Source organism: Lolium rigidum, chromosome 6 (assembly GCF_022539505.1).
Source record: "Lolium rigidum isolate FL_2022 chromosome 6, APGP_CSIRO_Lrig_0.1, whole genome shotgun sequence".
Taxonomy (NCBI): Eukaryota; Viridiplantae; Streptophyta; class Magnoliopsida; order Poales; family Poaceae; genus Lolium; species Lolium rigidum.
The window spans coordinates 125,700,426-125,719,785 of NC_061513.1; the positions used below are offsets into that span (position 1 = coordinate 125,700,426).

Here is a 19,360-nt window from a genome sequence, read left to right on the forward strand (position 1 = left end):
GAACTATGCTCTACCACGGTGGAGCCCTCATCCTCTCAACATCAACAAACCCCATCTCTTGAAGCTAATGATGCACCAACCCAAGAACAAGAAGAAAACCCTCCCTCTCATGAACAAGATCAAGGACAAGATCAACCAAGAATTCATGATGGCTCCGATGAGTATCCATTTGATATTTGCGCCTCACCAAATATTGTCCAAGATCAAGCACATGAGAATGAGCAACCCCAAGCAATTGAGGAAGCTCAAGTTGAAGGTCAAGACGGGGACCCAAATGATCAAGTTGATCAAGTGACACCTCCAAGGCCAAGAAAGACCAAGGAGGAGATCGAGGCCCGTCGTCTAGCAAGAAGAGAAAGGAAACTCGAACTTCGTGGACACACTCATGACAAGGTTCTTGGTGATGTAAGGGCAAAGGTTTCCACAAGAAGGCAATTGGCTAACTTTAGCCATCATCATGCTTATATCTCCTTAGTGGAACCCAAGAAAGTATATGAAGCCCTTGAAGATTCGGATTGGTTGGAAGCTATGCATGAAGAACTCAACAACTTCAAGCGCAACAAAGTATGGACCTTAGTAAAGAAGCCAAAGGAGTGCCGCAATGTTATAGGCACTAAATGGATTTTCAAGAACAAGCAAGATGAGTTTGGAAATGTTGTAAGGAACAAGGCAAGATTGGTGGCTCAAGGGTTCTCTCAAGTTGAGGGAATTGACTTTGGAGAAACCTATGCTCCCGTGGCTCGCCTTGAGTCCATCCGTATCCTTCTTGCTTATGCTTCGCATCATAACTTTAAGTTACAACAAATGGATGTGAAAAGTGCTTTTCTTAATGGTCCTTTGCATGAAGAGGTTTATGTTAAGCAACCCCGGGTTCGAGGATCTCAACTTTCCTAACCATGTCTACAAGCTTGATAAAGCACTTTATGGTCTCAAACAAGCTCCTAGAGCTTGGTACGAGCACCTTAAGGAATTGTTGGTAGACCGTGGGTTTGATGTTGGGCTAATCGACCCCACTCTTTTTACTAAGAGGGTCAATGGGGAGCTTTTCGTTTGCCAATTATATGTTGATGATATTATATTTGGCTCGACTAACAAAGCTTTCAATGATGAATTCTCAAAGCTTATGACCGATAGGTTTGAGATGTCTATGATGGGAGAGATGAAGTTCTTCCTTGGTTTTGAGATCAAGCAATTGAGGGAAGGAACTTTCATCAATCAAGCAAAATATCTCCAAGACATGCTCAAGAGGTTCAAGATGACCGAGATGAAGGGTGTGGCCACTCCTATGGTCACCAAATATCATCTTGCACTAGATCCCAATGGTAAAGAGGTGGATCAAAAGGTATATCGCTCCATGATTGGATCCTTGCTTTACCTTTGTGCATCTAGACCGGACATAGTGTTGAGTGTTGGTGTGTGTGCAAGGTATCAAGCTTCTCCTAAGGAGAGCCACATGATGGCTCTTAAGAGAATCTTTCGATATTTGGTTGATACCCCAAGATATGGTATTTGGTACCCCAAAGGCTCAAGTTTTATTCTCAATGGTTATACCGATGCGGATTGGGCGGGTGACAAGGATGATAGGAAATCAACTTCCGGGGCTTGCCAATTCCTTGGTAGGTCCTTGGTGTGTTGGTCTTCTAAGAAGCAAAATTGTATATCTCTCTCCACCGCCGAAGCCGAATATGTTGCCGCCGCAAGTGGATGCACTCAATTGTTATGGATGAGGCAAACTTTAAAGGAATACGGTGTCATTTGTGACAAAGTGCCTCTATTATGTGACAATGAAAGTGCCATCAAGATTGCCTATAATCCGGTGCAACATTCAAGAACGAAGCACATTGAGATCCGGAATCATTTCATTAGGGATCATGTTGCCCGTGGTGATATTGAGCTTATCTATGTTCCAACCAAAGATCAACTTGCCGATATATTCACGAAGCCTCTTGATGAAGCAAGGTTCTCTTATTTGAGGAATGAGCTAAATATCATTGATTCAAGGAGTATAGCTTGACCATCTTGCAAACACACCTTTGTCTCAAAACTTTATTTGGTTTAGATGTGGGCATGGATATAGGGGAGTGCGGTTTAAATTATTGAGCTATCCCTCCCCCATAATGCCAACATTAAGAAATCATTCTCTTTATATCATATGTTGATATGTGAGCTTCAATGATGAGTATTGGTTTGGACTCAAGATATATCTTCGCGGTGCCATACCATAACACTCATATATGGTGGCCTAGGCCACCACACTCTTCTTTGTGGAGAGTTGGAGTTATTTGGATATTCATTGAGTTTTATTGACATCTCCTTCTTTATGGGAAATCACTCACTTTTGGCCTTCATTTGCATTATTTGCAAAAATGAGTGATCATGTACCATCTCACAGTTTGGCGCATCTGTCCTAAGCCTATCTCATCTAAGCCATATCCTCTTCTTTCTCCGAGTGCACCAACTTCCTGTCAAAACTTGCTCCTGGCACTGTTTTTCTCGTTTCACCGGAAGTTCCGGTCGTTCTGACCGGTACTTCCGGCTGGAGTTTCCTGCCAGTTTCTGCCGCTGTTGCTGTTCTGTTGGAGTGGTTTCTGGGGGACCGGAAGTTCCGGCTCCAACGAGCGGAACTTCCGCCCTTACGGAACCACTTCATATCCGGCCGGGAACGGGGAGGCAGTTCCTGCCTCCTCACTTTCCCCCACCCAAGATCTATTCACGTGCTCTCTCTCCTTGTGGTGGGTGCTCCTCTCTCTCCGGCCGGATCTTCCACCTCCGGCGACCTCCGCCGAATCGGCTCCGTGGATCGGCATCCTCTCCCTCTCCTCCTCCATGGCTCCCCCCGGTTTGTGCCCTCTCCCTCTCTATGTGTGGGTAGACCTCACTAGATGAACTATAGGGCATACTCTAGGCAAAGCTATGGTAGAACACCTCTAGATGCCTTCCCCTTACTAGAACTTGCTTAGGATGTTGTTGTGATGCGGATCTTCGAGCCAATGCCTCAGATCTGGTGAGAAACTGCCGCTGTTTTCGAACAGCCGGAAGTTCCGGCTCCACAGGCCGGAACTTCCGCCCCGGGGCGGAACTTCCGGCCTGGCGAGTTTTTCTGCTGTTACTCAATATCCTGTGCTGGCTCTGGTTTTGGCCTCCTTGCTAGTGTGCACTCATTTATCATTCCTATCTTGTTGATTCCATCCCAGGTTCATCCAAGAAGAGAGGCAAAGGTCATGTGGATGAGATTGAGGAAGAGTTTGAGCAAACAAGACCATCCAAGCTCACCGCTCGTCAGCAATCCGGCCAAAGGCAGAAGACACCCGCAGTAAGAGGAAAGAACATCCATGTGTCCATGAAGAACATGCAATATCTTGAGTACAAGGAGCTCCGTGACGTGAACCCTTACCTTACCCCTCGGAACAATAGGGTTACGGATAAGAGGTTCCACAACAAGACCCAAGAAGAGATTTTCTATGAGGTGTATGTGCCGTTCAAGAAGGGGGTAGCCCCTCAACATGCCATTGACACCGGGAAGATGGCCGCTTCTACATACTTTCAACACCTCAACTTTTCACCTGGATATGGAATACTTCATGTCAAGCTAAACACAAAATCTTTTTCTGGTTACTTCTTCATGATAGACTAAACACAAGGAACCTTCTCAGAAGAAAGAATTTTGTAATCAACACCTACAATTGTGCCACTTTAAACTGTGACCATGAAGAAACTCTAGTGCACTTGTTCTGGTCCTGCCCTTTTGCTCAAGAATGCTGGGATTATCTTTGTCCTCAAAGAACAACAAATCTCTCTGTACATGAAGCTTTCTATGACATCAGAGACAAAATGAGACTTCCTTTCTCAATGGATATTATCATCTTAGCAGCCTGGGGTATATGGAACATCAGAAATAACAAGATATTCAAGAATCAAAGACCAACTTTCCAATCCTGGAAAGTCTTATTTACCCAAGAACTTCACATGTTAGAATACAGGATGAAGAAAAAATATGTTCAATCCTTCAAAGAATGGTTACAAGCACAAGTGGATTAGATTAGCTTTGTTTCTTTAGTTCTGTACCTTTTTTATTTTTAGATAGCTGAGGCTGTCTTCTTTTGTATATAACTTGTACCATTTTTTTTATATATATAAAAATTGCAGTGGGGTTTTCCCCACTGTTTCACCCTCAAAAAAAAATGTGTGGTGAGTTTGGGCTCTACCCCATTATGGAGCTCAACAAGGATTATGATGTCGGATTGATCCAACAATTCTATGCCACCGTACACTTTCAGTCGAATGAAGCTAAAACCTTCCGGTGGATGTCTCATGAAAGGCTTCTTGAGTCTAACTTGGCTAAGTTTGGAAGTGCCCTTGGATACCCTCGCTACCCGGGCATAGATGAAAATGGTTGGAGGTGCCATGATAGCTCCTTTGCTCAAACAAGGGAAGTCTTGGAGCCCCTCTACATCAAAGGTTGGGGTATATTCCGGGCAAGAGTGCGGATCTTCTCCCTACTTGGGACATTATGCTTAGAGTCTACCGGGAAACCATTGGACCAAAGGGTGGCAACCTTGATGAGCTACATCTCTATGAAGTGGATCTTATGGCAAACTCCTTTGCTAAGAGGGGCACCGGTGAGAGGCTTGATGTGATGGACTACATCTATCATGAGATGTGGTCATGTGTGATGGAGAAGAAGCTTCCCGCGTTTGCTCCATACATTATGAAGCTCATTGAGGACACATGGGTTGATAGTTATGAGAGCACCCTCATTCACTCTATTCCCCTCAGTATCACATCCCATGAAGTGAAGGTTTTGAGGACCAAGCGCCACAACTCTCCGATAGAGGATGTTACACCCATGGATGAGAAGCCACCAAGATGGGCTTCTAAGCTTGCTCGCCGCATGAGACAGATCTTTTGCCTCACCTCTGCAGTCAACCACCGTCAGTATCAGCAGCATGCAGAAGCCAAGAAGTCTCGGGTTCGTCAGAAGAGCATCATGAGGGCTCTTGCGGTGGACGTGTCTCCTCCCGGATCCGAGGAGAGCATCACTCCGGAGGCGGAGTGGGTCTCTCAGCATGGCATGCCTCTCCCTCCAGATGGACTTGAGATCGAGTCTCCTCCGCACACTCCTCCCTACCCCGGCGCTACATCGAACCTCCCTCCCGGCTGGGCTAACGCCGACCCTTGGGACGAGTAGTTTCTCCTTTCCCCTTTTTGGTGCCTTGGTGCCAAAGGGGGAGAGCGAGAACCTTATTAGGTTGCTCTCCGTTGGGTATTTTCATGGGGGAGTCACAAGCTCGTGTTGGCTTTGATTTTTATCGCTTGTGATTCTATTTATCTTGTGGTGTCGAACTATGTTCTAGTTTATTTGGATTGTAAACTCTATCTATGCGTTTGGAACCTTATCTATGTGTATGGTAAACTCCGTATGTGAGTCTTCCATGGTTATCTATGTGTGCATGATCTTATTATCCATATGCTTATCACTATATTGTATTGTGCATGATCTTTTTGCTAACCCATGGAAGACGGTTGCAAGATATAGGGGGGGCTTCTTATGTACCAATGCTCATATCTAGGGGGAGCTCCTCTACATCTTGCACATTGTTGGTTTACATACTTCATTCCTTGCAAATACTTGTGTTGTCATCAAACACCAAAAAGGGGGAGATTGAAAGAACATTTCCCGCCCTTTCGGGTTTTGTGTGTTTGATGTCAACACTAGGTATATATTTATGTGTGTTGATGTAGACAGGTACAAGTGTTCGGAATATATTTTTGTTCAGCAAGATGGTCTGCCAGTTCTGATGATCTGTAGGGTTTTTCTTCATGGCGGAAGTTCCGGCCCCGGCTGGCGGAACTTCCGCCCTGGTATGTTTCGCAGAAGCCCTGTCAGTGCAGTTTTTGTTTGCTATTTTGTTCCCTGGCCGGAAGTTCCGGCGCGAGTGGCCGGAAGTTCCGGTCAGCGGAACTTCCGCCCAACTTCCGGAAAGTTCCGGAAATGCGGAATTGTGGCTCGAGTATAGTCCAGAAGGTTTTCGGGCAATTCCGGAACTTGGCCGGAACTTCCGGTCACCGGAAGTTCCGCCCTAGTTCCGCCCTATCTTTTGTTGACCGAGGTCATCCGACGAAGACTCTTCTGGCGGAAGTTCCGGCTCGCCCGGCCGGTACTTCCGGTGCCGGCCGGAACTTCCGGCCATCCTGGCCGGAACTTCCGGTGTTAGTGGATTTCGCCACAACGGTCGGATCCGAGAGCTCCAATCATATAAATAGCTCTCTTCTCCAACGGGACAAGTTGCTCAATCATTGCAAGAAAAATCTGCCAAGCTTCACCACCATTAGAGCCACCTCAAGAACACAAGATTTGCAAGATCTCCTTCCTCCCCCAACCAAAGCTCTTGATCTTTGGAGATTCGAAGGAGAAGACACCGATCTACATCCTCACCGAAGCGTTCTTCATTTCCCCCTCATTTGTTTGAGGGATCTCATGCTAGTGTTCCTATTTGGTTCCCTAGTTGATTTGGTGTTGATGTGTTGTTGTTGATTGTTGTATTGTTACAGATTTGGGAGCCTCCAATTCAGTTGTGGATGTGTGCCCCAAGAACCTTGTAAAGGCCCGGTTTCCGCCTCGAGGAAATCCCTTAGTGGACGTGGGCTAGGCCTTTGTGGCGTTGCTCACCGGAGATCCGAGTGAAGCCTTCGTGGCTGTTGGTTTGGCTTTCGTAGCAACCACACTCCTCCAAACGTAGACGTACCTTCTTGCAAAGGAAGGGAACTACGGGAATCATCTCCGTGTCATCGCGTGCTCCACTCTCGGTTACCTCTATCCTATTCTATCTCTCATATTGCGTAGCTATATCTTGCTTAGTTCCTTGCCTTGTCATATAGGTAAATTCACTTAATTGCATATCTAGAGAATTTACCTTTGTGTCAAGCCTAAATTGAAAAAGAACTAAAATTTGGTTAGCACCTATTCACCCCCCCCCCCTCTAGGTGCGGCATACGATCCTTTCATTACTGGCTTCATATATACATGATTTACTTATTATCCTATACTACTGCTTGGTCTATGAAGCTCCTCACCATGTATTGGTGGTTGCTTATGCTTGTTTAAGCATACTGGTGGTTGTGGTGATTTACCTGATGCATGTATAACATCTTTTTATGCTTGTTGTTGCTTGATATGTTTATCTGAGAAGCTTTCTTCATGATTTCATATATTTGGAATGAACTGCTTTATGTAGTGATGCTTTCCTTGTTATTTTGTATAAGTTTGGATGGAAACCAACTACTGTTGGCACCCCTACTTACTTTTGAACTCTCTGGAGTGATGATAAATATTTATGGCTGGTTTGTTTATATTACTGGGTAGTTGTTGTGACCCTAGAAGTAATCTACTGCTAGCTATGGTTGCTCGTACCAATTGGGATGCTTTCTGTGCAAGGCTAAAGCTTACTGGTGATCAATTCTTTGATTCCAGTAGCCTTTGATGTTGAAAAATCATATAGACAATAAATGTCTATTTTTCTATTGGTTATTGCTAGGCTAGTGCTGCCAGCTAATTCTGGTTAGGCTTTGCAGTTGATTAAATCCATATTGGATTCTCTTGGTTGTGCCACTGTGTTGGTTCATTTGGCATACCCATGGTTCTATATGGCTTGTATCTCTGGCCTCTCCCTTATTGCCAGCATCACATGGTCTAGGACCAAGTGATGATGAACTAGGGTAGCCTTACCCTATGGCTTTGTGTGTTGGTGCATGATGTGCAAGTATGAGCAAAACCATTTGCTTGCTCATGGAATTGTGGTATACCTCACTCCAGCTCCTAGATAATTGCTGATGTAGAGGTTTTGCTTCTGCTGTTGTTCTGCTGGTGATGTGCTTGTGATACCGCCCTTCTCCTCATTTGGTTGTTCTTGCAAGTTCTTCTAGCTACCCATGTTTCTGGTTTGTGGCTAAGTGGTGTTCTTCAGGATGAACAACTATGATGTTGGATGAACTGTCGATGTGTTGATCCAGTTTCCTGGAACTCTTCATTTATATGGATGTGCCCTGCTCTCCTTGGTCGACAGCATGCTGACTAGCCTATTTGGTTGTGTTGGTGTTGGGCATGCACTGATCCTTGTGAGTTGTGTGCTTGCTTTGGGTTGGGACTTGTTCCCTGGCTTGGATCAGCTCGGTTGTGTTATGCTTATCTTCACTGTTGAATTATTTCTAACAGCCAAGTGGCTTTGCCACTTGGTTCAATGTGAATCTTTTGTGTTTGTTGTTGTGCATGTTTTGGAAATGATCAAGAACATTTGGATGCTCTACATGATCATAAGGAGATGAACAGTAGCTAGGGTTTTAGTGTAGCTACATGTAGTTTTCATTTTTCTTATTTGATTTAATTTCTTATTGTTGTAATATAAAAGGATTATGTAATTGGTAATGTATGTGTGTTTGATAATAAATAAAGCTCAAGTTTCTCTATATTGAGCTTATATTTTATTTCATTTATCTTTTATCTCAATTTGTATGAATATAATTTTATTGTTTGAATTAGATAATACCTTATTCAATTTGAATTGTTTGAGTTTGAATTTGAATTCAAACTCATTTCATTTCTCAAGTTTCAAATCTAACTCAAATGATGATTATTTACTTTGCAAGACCTTAATCAAAAGAGGTCATGTCAAAGTTTATCGCACTCTCGAAACCCTAAACCCTAGATGGTGTCGAGAGAGAAACTTGATCCCCCTTATGTGTTTTATGCAATAAAGCGTGAAATTTCCCCAGATTTTATGATGAGATGCACATCCCTTTCCTAAATCTACCCCGCAACTGTCTCGAATTCTGGGATGTTACAATAAACCACACTGCCGCTGACATATTCCCTCATTTCCACCTCACCACCTCCAACTCCTCGGACTATAGACCCAGAGTTTGGAGCATTATGACCTGAATTTTGAAAACTGTTGGAAGAATCAAAGCTAGTTGTGGGATTCCTCCCATCAACCTCGATACCATGACACGTCCCATTCCTATGTCCCTCGTTACCATTTCCAGTATCATCTTGGTCCTTAGAAGAAGCAGCAGGAGGAGCGTCCTCACCATTCCCCAACTCAGGATCACCTTCAACTTCAAACAACAACTGATAAAACTTAGCATGGGAGTGACAACACCTCCCCCGCTAGGATTTTGCTAGGATCCTTGCATCTGATTCTAACTCTCGCTACCCCAAAACAGTCTTTGAAAACACTTAGCCAATCAACTTCTTGAAGGATACCACACACAAAATAGTTTGGTCAATTGAACTCTACTCACACCAAGGAGGTTGCAGACCATAAACATTCATCCCGTATCTTGCATTACAACCACATGATCAAGGTCATCATTCCATTGTTCAACTTTCACCCAGACACCTGACTTGGTAAGGCCAAATCTGGGATATCCAATGACTTGCTCCGCTGGTAAATGTGGTGGAAATTTCACCAAGTAAGACCACTATGTGAGCTCTCTGATTTTACATGGCTAGTAAGTTCTGTAAATGCCAGCAAATTCCTTAGCTAGCTATGGCTTGGTAATGTTCCCCTCTTCCATGACCACTAAGCCACAATTCTTCGTGGTAGCAACTGGATTCAACACTACTCTAGGGAGCTCAATATGATAGAACCCCAAACCATTTGTAGCAATCCCAAGAATTTTTGCCATTTGATGATGCCTTTTCTTCATATGACACTCTTCAAAATTGTGATTTGTAGCTTTGCAGATGAAGCAGAAAGCCTTCTTGCCACAAGACTGCTTGAAATGCCCAGGCTCCCCACAACCCAAGAAAATAGTGTCAACATAGCTCATCTGTGTGTTGACACTCAGGTTCCAGTTATCATTGCTACCATTCCCCTTTTTCTTATGGGCTGGTTTAGTTGGCTGACTTTTTTTTCTGCAGCTTCACCCTCTAGATTCTGCTTGTTCTGAGATAAATCACCAGAGTTTGGAGCTACCCACTAGTTGGATTTGTACCCATACAACTGTGGAGGGAAAGGAGGGAAAGGGCCAGGAAACCCCCAAGGAGGAGGCATCCCACCAGGCATGAAACCATATGGTTGGGGAGGAAAAGGTAAGCCAGATAGACCTTGGAAATCTTGAAATTGTTGTTGCTGATGTGGTTGTTGTTGCTGCTGCAAGTTTTGTTATTGTTGGTTCTGCAGCGACTGCTTCCAACCAACACCTCTCCCTCCACCAAAATCTCTCCTTGTGTTTCCACCTCCCATACCTCGATCTGCCATATTGATTAAACTTTGACTCAATGTTACCAATTTCTCTCCACAAATCTCCTCAACTAGGTCATCCTCCTCTACCCCCAGATAGCATAAACCTCACTTCAGATTCTCTAACTTGCAAGTGCAAAGTCAGAGGTGAACAATACCTCTGACTTGAGCTTAATTTCTGCCATTGGATTTAAACCTAATGATTTAGATCTATCGCTACAGGACAATGAACAGTCCCGGTAAACAGTGCATGCTACAGTACCGCCGCTACAGTGAAATGCATCCGTAGTGTTTTCTGCATATTGGATTGATCTCGGCCATTCAATTAAGATATGATGATTGCGATGACAAGTCAGCGTACTTTAGCTCGGTGACTTGTCTTCACCAAGTTAGAGAATCCACGCCACATAAACATGGCCTCTCCGAAGGAAGTGGTGGCAGAGGAGGAGGGACACGAACCCTAGGGGATGCCAAGTGCTTTATACCACACCTCTTCCATCTAGCAGAGTTGTTGGGATTTTCTGGAATATGCCAAAGTTGAGGAAAAAAGAGCTCCACCTTATTTTCTCCTTCACGTGCCTCCGGCTCCACCTCATTTTCACTCTAGAATATTTCAAATGTGTATGTATTTTTTTTCATACCACGGGAAAAATTGTTGCAATGTTCAGAAAAATGCTGAGTACACTACTTGATGGTGTTCTCGTTGTGATCAGATATATTGCATGACTTTGACCTAGGACCTAGGTGACCTGCCTAGCAGCCACCATACTCCTTATTCACGGGTGGTAATCAGTTTTCCTCCATCTTTCCTCTCTTTCCTTTGACATTGCTTTCATGTTTCTTGGTACGTAGAATATATGAAGAATCTTCCTCGCAATGACGACAGTGTGTTGATAATTGCACTTATATGAATAAACCACTAAAGCCAACGGAACGCGCCATGTCGTTCTCACGAGTGTCTCGTACCTGTCTGTGCGTCCTCCTTAATCAGCATAGGTTAGTCCAATGATGATGATGCTTCGTTTGCTCGTATCCATTGTTCTTACTACCTATTCCTTTTGTGAAAGCTAACTAACAGGCCTGCTACGCCAGCGATCGATCTCCAACACAACTGAAGCATCTATCTTTGGAACGCGTGTCCGTTGGCATTATTGAAAGAAGAACGTAGTACGTTATTTTTCACTTGTCCAATCTATATCTCGAAGGAATATGCTTAGGATATCTCCATTCCGGATTAGGAGTAGACCAAAGCCGAAAGATGATGTTCAGGCCGGCGATCGAGGGAAGAAAAAAAGCATATATAACCACAGGAGCCACACACAGAAGCCGTGTGGCATTTGCATTCGTGTAAAGTTTGCCACTTTATGCTCGGCGGAAGATTGGGGGAAATATTGACAAGTGAAAGCGAGACCAGCAGGAGCTAGCAAAATACGATCGCCATTTTCTTATAGGGCGAAAAAAGGGCCGATCTTGGCACCCAATCTTGTCGTGTTGGAAAGTATTTCACTGGATAGAATAGTGTGTGCTCATGTGTCAAGGTCTTAGTTTTTGTGTAGAGAAGTGGAGGTGACAGAGGGAAAGGCCTGGTTGCTGTCTAGCTGTAAATACGCAGGGTTCCATGTTAGGCACTGTGCATCTGCTGTTCACACACATGGTGTCTGTCTACTCCTCGCGATCTGGACAAGGAAACACTGGAGATCTTTCGGTTACTTTGCCCGTTGGTGAGCACGAGCGCAAAAAGGTTGGTGGAGTTTTCTCAGGAGCAGTGTGATTAAAATGCATATGCTAAGTGGCATTAGCATGGCATAGTTCCTACCTAATGTTAGCACACTGAAACCTGTTTTTATTTTCAGGTAGAAGCACACTGAAACCAGTGATGGAGCAAACACGAGAAGGGGGCGCGTGGGCTGGATCCGTGTGGTCAACATCATCATCTTACCCGTTGCTATTATCTCTAGTGACTTTAAGTCATGTTGGCGTCGTTCTCCCCTATGACAGCGTTTCATCTAAAATACGAGCTCTGCATTTCATCAAGAAGAACATATGCTCCGAAAAGAATACTATTGTCTCTGTTCCATAATCCGTGTCGTGGTTTTAGTACAAATATAAACTAAAAATTAAAGCAAGAATGATGAAATGGAGCGAGTAGCATTGCTCGTGAAATCGATATCATCCTCTATTAGCCACCGCTCCTCCCGTGTCGCCCCCGCTCGGGCGGCGTTGGAGGCCAAACCCTAGCCACAGTCAGACGCCCCCTCATCTAGCTTCCCTCCACCTCCGTTGAAATACGCGACCATGCAAAGCTCTCGCCGACAACGATAGAGGCGGGGTCTCACTCTCCCGAGGCGCCTCGTCGTGAGGGCCGTCTCTGGGCGGAGGCAGAGATCAGAGACCCCAAGTGGTCAGCGTGCTCGAGGCTTTGCGGTGTTGATCTGCTGGGAGGCTGGGTCGTGGTGGATCTCTATAGAAGCTGCAGCGACGATTCGTTGATGGTTGTGACGCACAAAGTGATCCGTCGGCAGCACGGTGGGTGTGTGCGGCCCGAATTTTTTCTACGTGGCTCAGAGGTGGATCCAGACGGCTTTACCCACCTATGACTGGCTCCTCAAAGAACTTTCGGAGCTTCTTCTTCACCGGTGTAACACAAGTGGTTCTTGGGCTTTAACTAACTAAGTGATGTGAGTGATTTTAGGTTGGTTTCATGGTTTGGGCGGCCTTTGCGGGTTGGACGACATTTTGGCGATCTAGACAGCAGCGAGTTTGATGAGGTGTGATTGCCAGTGAAAACCGCACTAACTTTGGTCATGGCGGACGATGGCGGCGTTTTCGGCATCGTTACCTTGTGAAAGGCATGGGGGTTGTAGCTCTTGTATCCTCGCTCTGGCTGCTCCTCCGGGGAAAACCCTAGATCCCTGGATTGGACTATGGCGAACCTCGGCACTGCTCTCTTTCCTGAGGGCATCGTTTTAGAGCAGGTGCTGGCTGGAGGGGTCTAAGGTGGAGCGTCTTGTTTTCTTTCGTGTTGAAGACGACGAGTCTCGACGGAGGACACGCGCGGGAGGTGGCGTTGTCTGGCGTCGTGGTGGTGTCATCGGCAGACCTAGTAAGGTCAATGCATTGATCCATGTCCTGAAGATGGGTTTGTGAAAGATAGCGGTGGCGGCTTCTGAAGCGTGCGCATGCGGTGCACGCTGAGGGTTTGTGGATCGGTTGTCCTCCCGACTCGTCGTTCGACGGCTTGGTGAGGTCTCCGGCTTTAGATGATGTTGATCACGTAAACGGCCCTGATTCTAGCCACCCCTTCATCAATCTTATATGTGTAGGCGTGTAGCAACAAATGTCGCGAGGATGGTGTCTTGATCTTTGTATTCCTTTTGTTAGATTGGCCACGTGCAGAGGCCGATGATCTCAATCTTCATTTCGAAAAGAAAAAGAAAAACATCGCCCCTTCTTCCGCTATTCGAAGAAACAAACTGGAGGAAGCATGAACGGTGACAACAAGCCGCGGCGGTGGGCGTCGCCGTCACGGCGATCGTGGGCGAGCACACAAAGAATGACACAGCGACACAGGGACACAACTCGGCTTCTCCTCCTCCCGTTGCTTGCATGAGGTTGGTAGGGGCTTGTGCGTGATGTGTTCCCTAGATCCTCCACTACTCCTGCCCCGTCCTTGTCTACGAGGATAGAAAGATAAAAGGCACTCCTACCGCTGTATGTGATATGATATTTCCGGAGTATGTGTATGTGGTCGTGGTCAGTCGCCATCTTTTTTCTGTTTTGGTTCCAGATGCGTGCAAGTGCAATGGCCTTTGGGGTCGTGATAGGGGTGATCGACAGGAGAACAGGTTGGCTGGATGGCGGTTACGGTTCCGTAGCGCCAGCAGGCATCAGGCATCATCGATCTGCTGATCTTGACATATGTATGTATGGAGAGCTCTAGAAGATCTGTCTATCTCTTGGTACATGTCAAGGGGAAACAAAAACATGGAGTATACAGTTTGATTTGATGGCACAAAAGTGAGGCGATAAGGTGGTAGTCAATGGTGAAAATAACAAGGGTACATGACGATTTTTTATTTTTTTTGCCTTATGCGCCACAACTCTTTTCTCTAAAAGATGCAAGGGAAATTATTCTTCACTTTTTAAATTGTGAAGAAAAGCTTGCTGAGGTTAGTGACGCTGTCTTTGCAGGCATCAAAGACTGGACGAGGACAACTTCTCTTTGTGTTCTTTTCGGGGACTTAAAAATTTCACGAGCTCAAGATGAGAGTGGAGACGATAAGCATATCGAATTTAGCTAGGTAAGCAAGGGCGTGCACGTATTCGGAGTACGGAATGCAGATGTTCTGATCTGTCATTGCATTGATTATGTTCTAAATTGACGCGAGCGCTTGTCCAAACGAAATTTCCTCGCCGATGTGGACAAGGGAGCAGAGTTATTTTATCAGTAAAAGTCTATCGTTTGCACATATTTTTATCAGAAAGCCACACACACACACGCAGAATCATCGCATCCAAAGTGGTGTGCCAAATCTGAATACCTCAGCAGCTGGCATATTCCATTTCCCCTACAACTGACTCAATGGGCGCTGAGATAGACCACAACTGACTCCATAGCTGCTAGATTTACAATATTCTTCAAAACATGACATAATATATACGAGACAAAAAAATCCACAATGATATAAAGCATGTATATAGTGACAGTGATAACACCAATATTCTGCTGGGGTTGTCAAAATTACAGGTCGCTTCTTCCAGGTACAACAGCAAGAAAACAGAATACAATATAACTAGTACAACAAAAGAATGGTGCATGTCTCTGAACTAGAATCCACTGATACCTCAAGAGCTATACATTTTACAGTGAGCTACCAAACATGAGCTTCTGAATCATGGCTTCTCCTTGTGTGTGATCCTAGTTTTCACGCCTCCTGAATTGGAGATCGCAATACATGAGAATCCATCGAGCAAAATATTGCAAACACAGTGTGAGTAAGAATGCATGAGATCGTAAATAAAAATGTGTGGTTATCGTTGTCTGCCATGAATTCTTGAAAATGATTTAACAGAATAAAGGGCATGATCATAAGCACATTGTACAAAGCCACTAATACGTACCATTGGCTTCCTCGAATTCAACTTCTTTGATCACTTCAGCAGCAGCATGGTACTCAAACCTGCGGAAAGGAGTTAAAGATCTGGACTAGTACACTGCTAAAACGAATACTCCTACATGTGTGCAGACGTGGAACTCTGAATAAAATCCATGGGCAAAGTGCCACTATTAGAGGTTGACATATAATGAAGTGGCAAAGAAGTTCAGAAGGCACTGATCGTTTGCATTAAATGTGGAGTTCACTAGACAATAACTACTGCTCTAATAGCATAGGTGCTAGTCAGACAACACAACATATGTTGTTGTTCAACAGTATCTACAGATATTTAAGGATTTAAAGTCTAATTCCAGATGCAACTTTGAAATAACTAAAGTGTGAGACACATATGTGAAATTTATACTATGGCTAATAGGAGGCAGTATCAGATTTTGATAACTATGTACCTGTTAGAGGAAGCCACCTCAGGTTCATACTCAGATGTGCTCTTAATAGCCTTAACTATAACATCAACAATTTCCTTCTTCCTTGTGCTGGCCATTAAACAATCATACTCAGTCGGCACAATGATTGCGAAGAAGTTATCACTGAGGTTGCTTATACATAGTTTATCAACAGCCGCAAGTGCTATTCTTCTCTTCAATATATCGGCATCAGGATCAACCAGGTAGATAGCAAAGTCAGTGATCACAAGGATGCGCCTTTTCATCTTTCCTGATTGAGTAAACTTCAAGACCTTGTCCGCAAACAAAACTTTGTTATCCCCTGCAATATGCCGAGGATCATCTTACAGACCTAGAGACTTGGATTATGTAGTTACGAAATAACGATATCAAATGGTCATGACAGCGTGCACAAGTCATAAGGACAGGACACTTGTTTGACAGCAACAACCAGCAGTTGTCGTCACTAGGGTCCATATCTCATACACAACTAGGAGCCAAGGATCATGCATTAGTTCGGTGGTCCTGTTTATTTTGTACTCAAGAATGCATCTAAGGTAGAGAGCGGCATTTTGGAGGCCGGGCTAAGATAGCCCGGTATCATGGCCCTGCAGTACTACTCTTAGATTTGGATTAGACTCATTGTCCAGCCATCGCAGGCCCACATGATGGAAAAGATGACTTGTGTCAGCGTATAGTTGTAGCCCAGCTGACTGACAATGTACATGGGCCAAAGTTAACGAGGCACATGATCAACTCTCTTTCTATTGTCCTCACCGCCGTCGTCACTCTCCCCCCCCCCCCCTCTCTCCAGCCACGCCGGCGGTGCCACCCGGCCATAGATCTTCCGCGCTGAGCCATGACCTATCCAGATCAAGGGGTGGGGGCTCCGGCAGCAACGATCCTCTCCTTGATTAGCCGCCTTGACACCGGCGCCGCCGCACCTAAGCTCTGATCCGGACAACGTGATGACTAGTGGCTATTCTGGCGGCTTAGTTTCCTTCTGCTTATGCAAGGGTACGGCATGGATCTGGTTGACGATGGCCCTATTCAAGATGTTGTGAATCCCGACTTGCTACAAATGCGCTTTTTTTTAGATATTTTGAAGCATTTTTTTGTTTGAGTGTTGTCAGATCTTTGGGACAAACATGTTATAATCAATCAGTCCACTCGAAAAAGGACTTGTAGAAATTTATGTTGTCTATTTTGTTTGTTGATTTATTGTGTTGTCGGTTGTGAAGAAGTGCTGGCAATACTCTTGGACCATTTTTTTTTCATTCTCTTTGAGATAACGAAAATCACACTGTTTGTTGTGATGTATCAGTGATTACTATCTTCACGAATATGTTTGTCCGATTTGATCCAATTATCATTTCTTCCATTGCTGGATTTTTTCAGAATTCAAGATGAATTTGTAAATGAAAAATTGCAGCAGATTTGGTTGTTTGTTCTTGATATGAAAACTTGGACGTAGGATTTTGAATATAAGCACATGCAATTCGTAGTAATCTTCAAGTATCCAGTGTTCTCTGATAGTGATTTTTTTTTAAAGCATAAGAACTAATGAAGTTTTCCAGATTCTGAATTTTGAAGATAGACGAAGGAAGAATAATTATGTGCAGGTGTGAATGGGATGCTCAAAGTTTATCTGCTCCATACGCGTTCTTTTGCACCGCTTCCAGCTTGCACGTGTGCCTGGCCTGCTGTGCAATGCACTGTTGTGAACAGGATGGAATACATGCCTGCTTGATATACTACATGATATACCACACCTTAATACATTGATGGAATGATCGTGAGTCAGGCTCGGCGGTAGCGATACCAAGCTATGTGTAGCTCAGCCTCCGAAAGGGGTTTTCGTCTAAGGTATCATTAGTTACTTTGTTACATCAGTTAAGGTGTCAAAGCAGTAATTGGAAGCACATTTGCTATTTAATATTTATTCAGTTGCCTCAAAAAATTCTAGAGCTTCTGCTGATTTTTTGCTGAGGCGGAGAAAACGAGGACAAGACACAGTAATTAAAGGTCTCCCTGTATGGGGCTTAGGATTGGGCTTGGGGGCTGGGCGGCACCATCGCCAGAGAAGAAACCCATGGCCCCAGCGCTAGAGGGAGGGACAGGGGCAGCTGTAGAACAAGCAGCGATGATTGCTGGGGCAGGGTAACGAGGCCGGTTGCGAGCAGGAAGAGCGACAGTTGCGAATGAACTAGGAGGTCAGATTGGCGAGCCGGTGTAGGTGGTGGCGATGTCGCTGGAGAAGAGCAAGACAGATGTCCGGTGCAGGGAAGAAGTGAGGAGAGGGTGACGGCAGAGGTTGGGAAGTTAGGGTTAGCAGGTGGCGAGAAGGGGGGTTGTGGGCTGCTGGATGGAGATACAATGGCTCAAATGTTAGACTGAGATTTCCAAAAGTTTCAGGCAACTGACTAAATGGATAGCACCAATCGGTAGAAATGACCAATCCAATTAGGACACTAAGAACAAAAGATAAACTACGGTACAACGCCGCTCTACATTATGCAGTACTTATATACCAACATACTCCAATCGCTCTGATAGGGCTGAACACATGGAGTTAAGACAATCCTAGACGAGAATTGACCATTCGAGTCACGCAATTGTATTGCATGTATATACGGGTTTCAGACTAGCAAACGATTGGATCCATTTCAGAGAATCACCGCAACGAGCGCAGCTACCGAACCAGTGATCACGCCCATAGTATACTACTACGAAATAATCGACGATGAAGAAAAAGATGGGAATCCGTGAATGGCACCTTGCTTGGAGAGGATCTTGGCGAGGCATGGGTCGTTGGGCACGCCGATGTAGTCGCCCTTGCAGTCGCGGTAAACGGCCGCGCGGCGCCGCACCTTGGCCCCCATGAGCAACCCCGCCGCGGGCGCCGGAACCATCTCCTCCGTCTCCCCGCCGCCCGCTGCCGCCGGCGGGGGCGGGTCAACGCGCTCGGGTTCCACCTGGATCCGCCTGAGCGGCCGGAACCGATCCATCGGCGAGAGCGAGTTGGGGAAATCAGGCAAACACGCCAAAGGCAAATTGAAGGTTCTGGTGGTTGGAGACCTCGACCTTGGGCTTCATTTCTTTCTTGTTTTTGCGGAATTCACCTTGCGCTTCAGTTTAGCCGCTGTGGAGTGTGGGCCAAATTGATAAACTTTGCATGGCGTAGATTAGCTGGGCCGGAGGATTCATTACAAATTGACATGGTAGGCTGCTAAAGAAAACATGGACGGCCTCCCTTCTTGCATACAAGACCACACTCACATATTCCATATACCAAGAAAAAAAATCAAATATCACCATTAATTACGCGGAAAACTTCCATGGTTCGGGATAATTAAACATGTTGCATGTGGTTTTTTCTATCTCTATACGGTTGTGTGCAACCTTTAGAGAGAAATCTAATCAATTCTTCTAGAACTGTAACTCACCGTAGTACAATTTGATAAGTATTTAAGTGTCGAGTCCACGAGAAGCTAAATATAAACTATCTATTCTCTAAAAACATATAACTCAATTATATGGCCTTTCATGTGATGCAATG

At 45.0% G+C, this 19,360-nt stretch overlaps 1 protein-coding gene across 1 annotated transcript; it reads right to left on the reverse strand.

Moving 5' to 3' along the window:
- Positions 1–14,899: 14,899 nt before the first annotated feature.
- On the reverse strand, positions 14,900–18,841 carry LOC124664217 (myosin IC heavy chain-like). Its single transcript, XM_047201790.1, has 4 exons — positions 18,578–18,841; positions 15,805–16,123; positions 15,363–15,421; positions 14,900–15,175 (listed from the first exon to the last, which is right to left on the reverse strand). The coding sequence occupies exons 1-4, from the start codon at positions 18,807–18,809 to the stop codon at positions 15,135–15,137; spliced, it is 651 nt and encodes a 216-aa protein (XP_047057746.1). The 5' UTR covers positions 18,810–18,841; the 3' UTR covers positions 14,900–15,134.
- Positions 18,842–19,360: the final 519 nt, after the last annotated feature.

What these genes read in the sequence shown, in the direction of transcription:
- LOC124664217 (XM_047201790.1), bottom strand. Translation starts at nt 18,809, where the DNA reads ATGGATCGGTTCCGGCCGCTCAGGCGGATCCAGGTGGAACCCGAGCGC. An exon ending in GAGGTGGCTTCCTCTAACAG is followed by an intron (nt 15,422 to 15,804) that starts GTACATAGTTAT and finishes TCCTTTCCGCAG; the next exon opens with GTTTGAGTACCATGCTGCTG. An exon ending in TGAATTCGAGGAAGCCAATG is followed by an intron (nt 15,176 to 15,362) that starts GTACGTATTAGT and finishes TCTCCAATTCAG; the next exon opens with GAGGCGTGAAAACTAGGATC.